Source organism: Trametes versicolor, assembly GCF_000271585.1.
Source record: "Trametes versicolor FP-101664 SS1 unplaced genomic scaffold TRAVEscaffold_11, whole genome shotgun sequence".
NCBI classification, from domain to species: Eukaryota; Fungi; Basidiomycota; class Agaricomycetes; order Polyporales; family Polyporaceae; genus Trametes; species Trametes versicolor.
This window is the reverse complement of record NW_007360331.1, coordinates 1,123,890-1,135,995: the sequence shown is the minus strand read 5'-3', so window position 1 is coordinate 1,135,995 and position 12,106 is coordinate 1,123,890. Positions and strand designations below refer to the sequence as shown.

The 12,106-nt window shown below is 54.5% G+C and overlaps 5 protein-coding genes across 5 annotated transcripts; 4 read left to right on the top strand and 1 right to left on the bottom strand.

Moving 5' to 3' along the window:
• Nucleotides 1-1,669: 1,669 nt before the first annotated feature.
• On the top strand, nt 1,670-3,721 carry TRAVEDRAFT_51900 (uncharacterized protein; the record flags this gene model as incomplete). The annotated part of the gene is made up of 9 exons (XM_008044575.1): nt 1,670-1,725; nt 1,788-1,822; nt 1,888-2,054; nt 2,725-2,797; nt 2,854-2,869; nt 2,929-2,971; nt 3,038-3,046; nt 3,104-3,144; nt 3,220-3,721. The coding sequence occupies 9 exons, from the start codon at nt 1,670-1,672 to the stop codon at nt 3,719-3,721; spliced, it is 942 nt and encodes a 313-aa protein (XP_008042766.1).
• A 1,398-nt stretch (nt 3,722-5,119) lies between these two features.
• Nucleotides 5,120-5,522, bottom strand: TRAVEDRAFT_132157 (uncharacterized protein; the record flags this gene model as incomplete). Its single annotated transcript, XM_008044884.1, has 2 exons — nt 5,120-5,323; nt 5,382-5,522. Coding segments are annotated over 2 exons (345 nt in total), but the record flags the coding sequence as incomplete, so codon positions are not given.
• A 569-nt stretch (nt 5,523-6,091) lies between these two features.
• On the top strand, nt 6,092-7,246 carry TRAVEDRAFT_23357 (uncharacterized protein; the record flags this gene model as incomplete). The annotated part of the gene is made up of 3 exons (XM_008044369.1): nt 6,092-6,793; nt 7,059-7,089; nt 7,125-7,246. 3 exons carry the CDS (start codon nt 6,092-6,094, stop codon nt 7,244-7,246), a joined length of 855 nt encoding a protein of 284 aa, XP_008042560.1.
• A 968-nt stretch (nt 7,247-8,214) lies between these two features.
• TRAVEDRAFT_132051 (uncharacterized protein) lies at nt 8,215-8,472 on the top strand (the record flags this gene model as incomplete). Its single annotated transcript, XM_008044883.1, has 1 exon — nt 8,215-8,472. A coding segment is annotated over one exon (258 nt), but the record flags the coding sequence as incomplete, so codon positions are not given.
• Nucleotides 8,473-10,631: 2,159 nt separating this feature from the next.
• TRAVEDRAFT_132392 (uncharacterized protein) lies at nt 10,632-11,692 on the top strand (the record flags this gene model as incomplete). The annotated part of the gene is made up of 3 exons (XM_008044882.1): nt 10,632-10,760; nt 10,828-11,544; nt 11,615-11,692. 3 exons carry the CDS (start codon nt 10,632-10,634, stop codon nt 11,690-11,692), a joined length of 924 nt encoding a protein of 307 aa, XP_008043073.1.
• Between the last annotated feature and the right edge of the window lie 414 nt (nt 11,693-12,106).

Sequence of the window (12,106 nt, the reverse complement as noted above, 5' to 3'; positions counted from 1 at the left end):
GGTCCCATCGCTATATCTTTGTGAGTGCTGAGTCCGCCAAAATTGAACACGCAGTGTGGATCCGTTTGCAGCTGATGTGCCTGTGTAGGATGAGGCCACAGGCGAAGCGACTCCTCATTGCGGACGTCCGACGTGCACGGCGCCGACGTGAAGGATCGCGAGCGCGCCGATTGGGATAGGGATTCAAGAAGGTCCCAGCAGTCGAATCTGTTGTGCCCACAGGCTTCTTATGGCTGTGATTTCGCACGCGCGAAAACGTTATTAGCGGCGTAGCGGCGTTGGGGCTTGTGCGAAGTGCATGGTCTGTGTGATGAATCGATGATGTCAGATGTTTGCGAACCTATCGTGTTTATTGGTGAGTATCATATCTGTAACACACGAAATCACCGCTGACCGGCCCCTAGTGTTATCTGTAGTCAATTATCAGATAGAATAACTATGAAGCTGCGAGCAACCGAATTCCATGACCCGCTGACAGTGCGTTCGGGATCGTGAGCTACTCGATTCGAAAGGGGTCCCATACTTCTTTGGCATCCATACCACAGGATGGTCGGTGCGTATGATTTTATTTTAGCTATGGGATGCGGTGCTGATTCCGCGGCACGTTCGCATGACAGGCACGCTTTATATGGCTGGATGCATCTGACCGCGAATTCGAGTCGGAGTAGGCGGACAAAGTACAGCAGTGTTGTCATGACCCGTCTACTTCGGGCTTGATGTGCCTGAGATGGTGGTGCAGGATAGGATGGTGCAGGTCAGTCTGCGGAATATATCAGGCCCTGAGACAGCTCATTTCACCACAGCGACTCGCAGGTCAAGACTCCAGCCGCGAAAAGGACTTTTCATCATGGTCAAGCGAATCACGACGCTGTGTATTCACTATATTGAATATGCAAGCGCCGCTACACATACCGCGATGTTGCGTATCCTCAATCCCACGATCTCTGCTTCCAATATGACTTGCAGCAGCATTCTGAACTCGAATATGATATTGACATATGTGAACAGGCAACGTGTGCTCGGCGCTCGGTACTTTAGACCCAGTAAGAGGTCAGCTGCGGCTCTGGGATGGGAGCCCGATTCCATGCGTAGGTGCATGACACGCCACCAGAGCACATCAACACCGCGCAGGTGAGTACGTCGTTCACATCGCACCGCGTGGTTGAGAATATTCTTCGGATGTTCATCCCCCGAGCCGCAGTTGGTGTCTCTGGGTACACTCACGGCGACTTTGCCTCCCTATATCAATCTTAGCGTGCCTGCAGGCCGTACAGCCTCGTGAGTGTTTCTCGTATCTATGGACCAGCGGTCTGGCGCTGAACATGCGTACTTCCTTAAACGCGGAAGACATCAGTGTGAGGGCGCTCATATCAACTTCCTTCCCCGCACTTCTTGCGCTCGGCGCTGGTGGGCCCGGACAGGAAGCGCCTATATCAAGACCCCCATGCATCTTCTCAACTTCGATCTGCACTCATGAGCGTACCGTGGAATCCAATCATGGCTGCCCCATGATGCCCCCGTCAAGCGGGTGGCGCGACCGTATACAAGCGTGCGTCCAGCAGCCTGAAGTGCATGTCGACGGGCTATCTCACTCCCCACTCTTTTCTTCCTCATCTGTAGCTCGGCTAGGATATATCTCCAACAAGCGCATTTCAGGCAGCATACGACGATGTCGGGAGAAGACTCGGAGATTGTACAAGATGTTATCGCTCAGTACCCTCGGTTGTGTGTACATCGTTTTTCGACGTTTTGGTGGCAAGCAGGAACACTGATGCTTTCTTTTATAGACTGATCGAGAACTACTGCATCGTAGCATCGTCTGGTATGCTTTCAAAACGGTCTCTTATGCGAGGATGTACTCCAACTAATATACCTTTGCTATGACAGCGCTCTTGTGGTTTGACTTCGTGTTGACGCTTCCGGACGAGTACCGCAGAATATGGAAGCAGAAGTTCTCAGGAGCGACAGTGATATACTTTTTGATGCGATACGTCGCGGTCATCGAGAGGATATTCCTTGTGCTGGAGGTTCTCGTATGGAACTCAAGCGATCGGGTGAGCTGTTCTCGATTTGGACTCGAAACCAACGTAGCTGACATCGTCTTAGACGTGCGTTATCCCATACTATACTTATAGGCTATGCTCATTTGCTGTGCAGATGCGGTGGTATCACGCACACTGACGACGTGTTGCTATTCCTCAACTACTTGGCATTTACAGGTACTTTGCCGCCCCGCTTGGTTCTGTCCGGTTCATTTCGATGATATTGATTACCTCTCGCCTTGCAGCATTCACCGTATTACGGCTGTACGGCGTATGGGATAGAGATTGGAAGCCTCTGTTGGTCGTCCTCCCTCTGAGTCTAATAAGGCCGATTTTCTACTTGGTAAGTTCAAAGCCATGGCCAGGTCCTAGAGCGCCGCTTCTGAATGACCGTGCCTCCAGTACGAGAGCGTCAATTACATCCCTGTCGAACTCGGGCCGCCGTACGGCTGTGCAGAAGGGAGTTCCGTTTTACCCTCTATCCTATCCAAGTAGGTTTTTTATTTGCTCATTGCCATTATTACTGACACCGATTGCATTCAAGCTGTATGTAGCATCACACGGGTGCATACTATCTCCATAAAATCAAAACAACTGACGCAATCACTTGCTAGTTTCGATCACAGTGAAGGCTACAACCATCGCAGCGGATGGAATTCTCGTCGTGCTAACGTGGATAAAGACCTTCAGCATCAACAGAGACTCGTTCAGGATGGGATTCGATACTCCGTTGGCGACATTGCTCCTGCGAGATGGTGAGCCCAGCGGCGATCATTCTTCACATTACGTTCTGACTGTAGCGACGTGTTAGGAACGGCCTACTTCTTGTATGTATATCTAGTGTGCTCATTATTATCGCTCCGGTACTGAATATCATTCGGGGCAGAGTCTCGCTCATAATTCAGATTATCACTATCATCTCCAACAGCGTATGTTCTATCCATTTAACGCCCGTCTGCTCCTACGAGCTAACGCTCAGTCATTAACTCGTTCAGATCGGTTCTGTATGTATCCCGGTGTCGCATGCGACACCCCTGCATTAACATTGCGATCTTCTGCAGGATGTCACAGTCTGGCTTGTGTGGCCTTACTTTGAGCAAGTGTACGTGCCCACTGCCAGGCCCATTAGCACAAAGCAACTATTCGTGGACTAATAGACGTGCCGTCTCACTCTCAGCGTCACCGTGATCTGCTTCTCGCGCTTCATGCTCGACCTGCGCGGTATCTACTTCACCGGGCGCGATGGGCGCGAGGCAGACACGACACTTCACCTGTCCGACGTCAGGTTCGAGGGCATCACGTCCACGATAATCGGCAACCTCGGCTCGACAACATCTGCGGCGCAGGTCGAGATCCCAGGCCCCGAGCTCCCGGAGGATAGCGACGCGTCGCCCGGCCCCGAGTCGGCGGACTCGCTCGAGCGCAGACATGTGTGGGAGTGGCGCGACGACGAGGTCGAGTTGAGCGACGACCCGTTCAAGGCAGGCTTTCAGAGCCTAGAGAAGCGTCCTGCGTTCTTTGCAACGGTTGCGGAGGCGTCCGAGACGAGGGAGGCTGAAAAGGTGGATGGAACGGAATTTCAGGTCAGCGATTATATTCTGAAGTTGGCGAAGTGCGAGCCTTTGACTGAGCCTTCACGTTGGCAGGGAACTCAAATTGGAGATACCTCACCTGTCTAAACCGGGCTCGGGCAGGTAGTGCATCTTCTGCACCCGTGTATAGATGAGCGTTTACAAAAGGCACCTTAGGGTGGATGATTCTGATATTAAACGTGGAAGCACAGTAGTAAGTTGTGGATGGTATGCCGGGGACGCCATAGCGGTGGGCGATCTGAAAGAGAACCGAGCAGTCACAGACGAACTTAGACGCGCGAGTACTGATGATACGATTATATATGATGATGTTTACAATATGGTGGTAGGGGTGAGTTCGACGGTAGATCTAGAAAGGTTTAGCTCATCTCGGACCCGGCTCCATGCTACGAGACCACGAGCCGCCACAAGAGGTCTGAAAAGGCGCAGCTCCGCTGGATCGCCGGTGCTTCAGTCAGTCAATACGAAAGATGGACGCGGATGCGCTCGCTAGCATCGACCAGAAACCTGTGCAGTAGTGAGCTCCTGCTACAGCGTGGAGACCAGGCGGGCGCAGAGGGGGTCCGAGATACTCACCTTTCGGCTGGGGCGCTCCCTCCGTACTACCATTGATCGAGGCTGAACTAGATTCGGCTTCCTCGGGTCCGACAGGTGGTGTAGCCTCGCAGGGTTCAACGCTATCGGTGATGGAGACCTCTGCTGGGCTAAACTCGCTAGTAGCGATGAGTTCCGACTCAGCATCCTTACATGCTTTCGCACGAGCCTTGCTCTCTTGAATGATCCTGTCAAAGCCATCAGATGTACAACGTCGCCTGAGCAATGAGAGGCGTACTTCACAAGCTCGTCGCGCTGCCGCATGAACTCCCTCGGGTCAGGGACATCCTCGTCCGATGTGAAATGTGCGCCAATGTCGAGCGAAATTGACACGATGGGGAGGAGATCGTCCCCCTCGTCACCGCCTAGACCGAAGATGTTCATCTCTTCCAGGGCTTCTTCCGAGCCGTAGGACCTCTCGGAACATTGGTAAACCGGAGATCGCGACTCGGACGAGTCTCCATCGCTATACTCCGAGCCATACTCAGAGTGACACTCTCCGCAATCATCGCATACATGCTGGTCCCGTTCGGACTCGCCTTCGTCGCCGTGTCGCACCTCCGAAATGAACACAAGAGGGGCGGTCTCTTCTTGCTCGGACGAGACAGCCGCAGATGGCGAGATTGCGCGGACGGGCGAAATACTTCGCCGCGGCGGCGAAACCTCTGGCTCGTCCTCGAGCTCTATGTCTGCAAAGGGTAGCTCTGCAAGTTCAGCAACGCAGCGAGCGTCGAGCATTTCCTTTCGGGCGCATATGCTCCGCCACATATCCTGTCCCCCGATGCTCCCAAGCTCTACGTGCTCGATGGCGGGCAACTGCGTTCGCGGCGCGAGACTGTAGTCGCGCCCGTCGTTGCAGATGCGGAGGTCCAGCCACATGTCCGGCCCGAGCCAGTGGTAGCAGTTGTGGTATGGGAACGGGGGGTTGGATTTGAGCGCCTCGCGATCAGCGAAAGGATGCTGAGTGTTCGGAGAAATAGGGATGCACATGTCGGAGGTGATACAGAGCTCTGGGTCCTCGGGGCGCAGACCGGGACCGACGAGGTACACCATGTACTTGAAGGTCACGTCGTCGGGGAAGGGCAACTGCAGTACCTGATAGACATCTGGGTCAAGTCGCCCGTATCAAGAGCGACGCGCTGAGCACACGCACCATGTTCAAGTAAACAATACATTTAGTTGTCTTGATGCTCGCGCCAGCAGCATCCGCGATGGGGTCGGCAAGAGACTCCAGGGTCTTCTTGACGTCTATCTCCACTACGGCGTATGTGCACGGGAGTGGGAAAAACAGCATGGCGAGATTGGAAGCGAATGTCGGCTAGAGGGGTAACGTCGTGTGGCGTATGCAGAATGCTGTAGTTCTGGGTGAGGTAAGGTTAGCTCTTTAAGTACTCGGAGCAACAATGGCTTAATGCCCTAACTTTGCCGAACAAAGGACATGAAATCGACCTGCGCCACTTGGAATGATGCCTACTGTAACGCCGCACCAATATCTGCCGCGACGCCTCGGCACCAGGGTTCGGAAGCCATGTCACAAATAGACGTTGTTCGTCGCGGCCAGACTTCAGCGCCAGCCCATTATATAAAGTCGGGAAGGTGCTCTCGGGCGAAGTACCAATGTCATTGTAGTTCTCCGCTGCATGTCAATGAGACGCGTGCCTTCAATGTCCCACCTTCCTCACCTGGATTGGTGTGCTTGCGATCATGTCCTGTATTGAAGCCCCCATTGTCGATCGTGGCTTCCGTAACTGCCGTCGGGGCTACAAAAAACACCCTATGGGTAAGCCACGCTTTAAAACTGTTCTTGCATCGTCGAAAACCCGAACACTCACTCCTCCTCGCTTGTCTCCTTGTTTGTCACAGATGCCGTCCTCCTCTTGCCCCCAGTGCCCGCCTAAGGGCTCCCGCAACCCATCTAGGGCTGTGCCGAACAAGATAACCCAAGACTGCGGCTACTACGATCGCGGCTACATTTGCTGCGTGCACGAGAGTCTAGACACGGTCATTCAGCATATCCTGAAGGACAGCGACGGCATCAGGGACAACCCCTTCCTCCGCAAACAGATCGTCGACCAACTCAAGTGTTGCACGGATACCAACCCCACGCGCCGGATGGGAAAGCGGCGGCCGTGCGTTCTCTTGTCGATCGTGCACCCCGACCAGAACACCGGGGGCCCCAACGGGCCGCAAATCTGCGTCATGGGCACTTTCGGCGGCAAGCTCCCGAAGGGCAGGGTGTACCTCCATTTCTGCATCCCCGTGTTCCCGAACTGCGGATTGGAGGACGCTTCGAACGGAAAGCGTAGCCACATGCACGCATGCCCGCGGGACTGGAAGCATTGCAAGCAGTGGGTCGTCGCGTTCGCGTACCGCAGCACGAGTGCCATCCTCGGCACTTGGCGGGCTTCATGGCCGCGCGCCCGTACCGCCACGACTCCTCAGGTTTGGCTCGACAAGCAAAACCAGGCATGGCTGATAGACCAGTGCGTGGAGAGGCTCGACTCGTGGTCCGCCTTGTGTAAAGCCAACCCCGGATTTGCGCGAGGCTGCGTGTTCGAGCACCAGGTGAGTTATTCAGTGACACGGTATTCGTAATGCGACGCCTAACACCAGAGCGTTTTCAGCAAAACTGAGCATCAGGGAGTTGCACGTCCGTAGTGAGTCCAACATACTCCTGTACATGCTGAGGGATACCTGAGCAAAGGTCGCAGGCAAGCACGCAAGGAGGGTTCACGAGAGCTGCTACCCCCCTGCGACAAGTACCCGAGAGTAGCGGATGCTCAGCCTTTTCGTCTCCGCGTCGCCACGATGTCGTTTCTCCGTCCGGCAGCCAGTGGCACAGCCGACCGGGAAGCGTGAAGGTGAGCCAGTCCAGCTACACATTCCAGTGTTCTAGCCTTAAACTACTGCCATCAGAAGGGAAGCCAAGGGCCATGCGAGCCGACGTGGTCTCTGCGCGAGAAGATGTCTTCAATGAACATGTCGCATGGGCCAACGACAACTAGCACAGCGCACTAGCACTGACCCGGAAGGAAAGGCCGAGATGAACACACCACGCGAGTACTCACCGCATTGTATATGATACAGTACTGTTGTTCCTGTACCGCCAACCCCAAATATGCGGCGGACACCTGTAGCTTCTATTTGTTGTTGAACCTCGTATGCTTTGTAGAATGGCCAGATTTTTTGCAGGTTCAAGCCCTGTAGGCAGTCGGTATGAGTAGCCGAAATTCCGAGTGACTCTTGCAGGGTTTCAGGGAGCATACAGAGCTAAGAGATTAACCCAGAGGGAGACTGCTAGTGGCTGAGAGATTCGGAGTGAGAGATTCGAATCTCGTGAACATGTTCTCGGGGTTCCTGGTTCCACGTGGCATGGGCGCTTCGAAATGTTATCGATATTCCCGGCCACCTCCGAACTCAACTTGCACTTGCCCGCTTGTTGCGAGGCCGAACGAGAACAAAAGCACACCTCGGTAGATGTCCCTTGTCTCAGGCCTTATTATCTCTGGAGACCATTACGGTTTATCAGTATGTTTCTGACAAAACCCCGGTTGAGATTGTGTCTCCGTTCTAGCTTCACTCACCGCCCTACTATCTCTTGACTCTGACGAGTCCTCTGCAACATACGCATATATTTACCCTCCGCTAGCTCGTCTCCGATATCTGAACGCCAAGGTATGTCAAAGAAAAGGCTCAGTGCGGAAAATGTGCTCACTTTACCACAGGTGACTCGCATTGCTACCTCATGTCGAGCCCCCAAGACGACGTGTCGGCGTTTTGTACAATGCCATATCATTATGGGAGTCTACGCATCGACCCCGTGGCGTCAGTAAAGCATCTTAACGACGCTGTTGCCGAAGCAGAGGCGCGAAAGCTACATACCCAACGATATCTAGTTTACCTTTACCATGTAGGCACCACCCGTACGTTCCTGCTGCGGCAAGCGATCACTCATCCAACAGATATAGGAGCACACGCTTCTGTTCCCGGGAATGCCCTGGTTCTCCTACATAGCTACCCCCATAGCCACGGGACTGCGTCTCCCGGCAGTACAGAACGCGATCACATCGGACATGTGCATCCCCATCTATCCTAACGAAGAGCATCCCACTGGACGTGCTCCTCTCTGCACCATCCCCGAGTTCCCGTTCTCGAACAGCTACCACTGGATCCAGCTGGGTATGGACGTCCGTGTGCGGGCGAAGCCTGGAGACGAGGTCTTCGACGCCACCCGCGCAATCTAACTTCCGATCCCTCAGCGACTGAACATGTTGGATTGCTGGGAGGCCGATTACGACCGGGCAGAGGCGATATTGAAGAGTCGCAGGAAGAAATCAGTGAGTGGTATAGCTGCTCTATCTACGACGCATCTTACTGTTTGCGCGGCCTGCGTTGTCGCACCAGGAGCACGCAGGTGGGGATATCGGTGTTTCTCTCACATCAGGCGCATCCGACTCCGACGCTCCTTCGTGCTCCACGAGCAGCGAGGATTCGGACGACCACGAATCGGAGTACTCGTCGTCTGACAGTCTTGGAAGCATGGGCGCGTTTGGGATTCTAGGCCGTGACGTCGCCAAGCTGGACTACCCGCTCGTTGATTTTTCCTATGACCTCTGTGCGACACTCAGCGCGGATAACATACCGAATCCCATGGACCTACTTGCTGAGAAAACAGCGTTGATAGGGTAAGTTCTCAAGCCATCTTGTCGTTAACCGTGTTACTGAGACACATCAGGATCATCGAAAGAGCGCGTGAACGCCAATCTCATCGCAAACTCGGATATGCAGAGAGCGTTATCAGTGCTGGCACTGTCGACAAGGTTGCCGATGTACATGCTGGTGAGCATGCGGACCGTCAGAAGGATATATGGAAGTGTATGTTTGTTCTTTACAGATGCTTCAACGGCTTTGGCACTCATCGCGTGTCGCAACAGGTCGCCCCGCAGTACAGGTTCTCCGGCGATGGAAGCTTAGCGTTGCAACGTTGACGAGGCGCATACGTCATACAATGCGTCTGCCTTATCTCGCCATGTGGCCGTGAGACATACAATCGCACGGGTATGCCACGACTACATGTAATCTTCTTCATACCGTGAACACGACACGCCACTGCACGACAGATGTTTCAAGGTTTCCAATACGGAATGACTGTTGGCGGGTGGCGCACCCGCTGACCGAGTCTAGACTTGACCGCGGACTATCATCAGTCTTCAAGAGACCTTTCTGCTCGCGATGTCGCTGCACATCTTTGCCACCGCACAATCCTGCAGTGGCACCCCGCCGCCGCATCCGCCGGTGCGTTCGCATAGCGCTTCAACCAGTTGACACCCACGCCCGTCAACACAATCTTCGCTGTATCGGGTGACTTAGCTATCAATGCAGGATAAGGGCCGGGCTTATCTGGTGAGTCCGGTCCACGTTCAAATTTACCACGGTTGTGTACTTTCTATCAACTTTAGATTTCCAAGCCTTACACACGACGCTTCCGTGAACGAACATCGCACTCCGAGTCGGTAAGCGTAGTATGAGGACGACCACGGGTGATTGGACTCGGAGTGGAGGTCGTCCGGATCCGGAGTACTAAACACGTTCAAGGAAGATGCCCTGCCCTGCTCTCGTGCAACTGTGCGGTTGCGTCACCCGAGACGCTGATAGGTGTTGTAATACAACATTATACGGTGCGCTCCTGCTCCCATGTTTTATTTGCGGCCGTGTTTTGGGGCTGTGATCTAACACGTCAATCCCCCAGGCGGTGGTATGCCACTGGGTGTAGACCCTGGAAGATGTTATCTCGAGGTCTCTCTCTTTCCTGCGTCTACCTTATGACACAAAAGTGATTCGTGATGTCATTTGATGTCCTTCCATATACTCGGCGGCTATTCCAACCCGTCGTTGTCGCACTGGCAGCCTGTCGTCGCTGTCGTCAGCTCTCGTTCAATTGACATGACGCAGTTTCGACAAACAGAAGAGCTCATCGCCCTTCCGAGACCACAAGTTCCCTGCTTGCTATAGGCGCTTTGATCAGCGGTGTTAGTATGTGGCAATTCAACGGCAAACACTCACCGGCCCTACTTCCAGAATTCTCGACTCACGTGGAAATCTTTACAGGATTAGTGCCGCGTTGACGGTACTTCTGCGTCGCAACGGGCAACTCAGAACCTCACCGAGGTAGGTTTGAATCCAAGGGAAGCCTATCTGTCGCTTACGAAGGTGCATGCAGGAAGCACGCCGCGGCCTCTTGTGCGCGTTAGGAGCCACAAAGAGAGCCGTAGACGGTATCAGTAATGACCGCCCAGCGAGCGATAGCGCCGTATCCTCCATGGCCACGACTATAAGTGTCTGCTCTGGTTGGCGGAAGTATCCCATATCTCTGCATTGGAGACATACACAAGGCCCTCATACCATGGAATCCACATCCTCTTTCCTCACCCACATTTCGACAGGAAAGCATGCGCTCCCCCGCCTTCCCTACTTTCTGCACACGCTTTATCTCTTCACTAAGTCTGACATAAAGACAGTGGTGATCCCCGTTGTGAGTCTCAGGCTTCAGACCTCCCGTATTATAAGAGGCCTCTTGCTAACAGCATTCGAACCAACAGACCTCCCTTGCGATCGCATCCGCCCCACTAGCGAGTCCCCTCCATCTCCCACACGTCGTCTTCTGGCTCTGGCTTCATGTCCTGCAAATCGACCTCGCGAACCAGAGCATGGACCCCGACGAGGACGCGAAGAACAAGAGCTACCGCCCGATCCCGGCGAAGCGCATCTCCGTCGCACAGACGCGTCTCCTCCGCTGGGCCATCGTTCCCGTCTGTCTCCGCCTCTCCGCACTCTACAGCGCTCAGACCTTGTACGCAAGCGCTGCATTCGCCCTCCTCACGCTCATCTACAACGAGTTCGCTGCGCACCGCCGACACTGGATCATCCGCAACGTCATGAACGCGCTCGGTCTCGCCGCGTTTGAGGTCGGCGCGACGCTCATCGCGAGCGCAGATCCGACGCGTCTAGACGGGATCGCTCTCTGCTCTGTGCTCGTGAGCACGGCCATCTTCGCGACGACGATACACGCGCAGGACTTCCAGGATGTCGACGGCGACCTCACCATCGGCCGGCGCACCATCCCGATCATCTTCGGGGACGCCGCGCGCTGGACGGTGATTGTGCCGCTCGTGATCTGGTCCGTCGGGCTGTCTGTTTTCTGGGGTCTCAGCGTCCCTGTGAGCGCGGCAGTGACCATGCTCGCGGTGTGTGTGTGCGTGCTGTACCTCTGTGCACGGACGGCACGCGAGTATCAGGTCGCATACTTCTGGTATAACGTACGTCCTTCCTCTTGTCCTTCCATGTGTCCGCAGTACACCGAGCTGACTACGATGATTGTTCGCCCAGATATGGCTATCTACCGCACACTTCCTGCCCGCCTATTGCCGGCTCTTCAGTGAGCCATACTACGTACTGGGCCCATGAGATGTGGCGCTCCGCTGGCGTCCCGCTCACCGTCACCAAACATGTCGATGATAGCTAGAAATTGAATTATGGACAATATGTATACCAATAATCATGACACAACATGTACGGACGGCGCACGGGTGGTTCGAGGCCTTCGGACTCGGTTCGTAAGAGCCTTGAGGCCGTCGCTCCACTTCCGCAGAAGTGTCGGCAGTCGAAGCACTAGCGAGCGAGTGTTCAGCTGACATGAAACGCAAAGTTTATCAGTCGACTTACCTCGTCGTGTTGAACCCTTCGTTTGTACCTTTTCAACTTCGCCCCCGTGCTGCTGCGCGGGTGCAGTACCAGACTTTTTCGTCGTTCTCGGGTGCGGATTGTTCAGAGCCGCATAGGCGCGCTCCCGCGCCGCTTGTATGATGCTGACGAGAACCA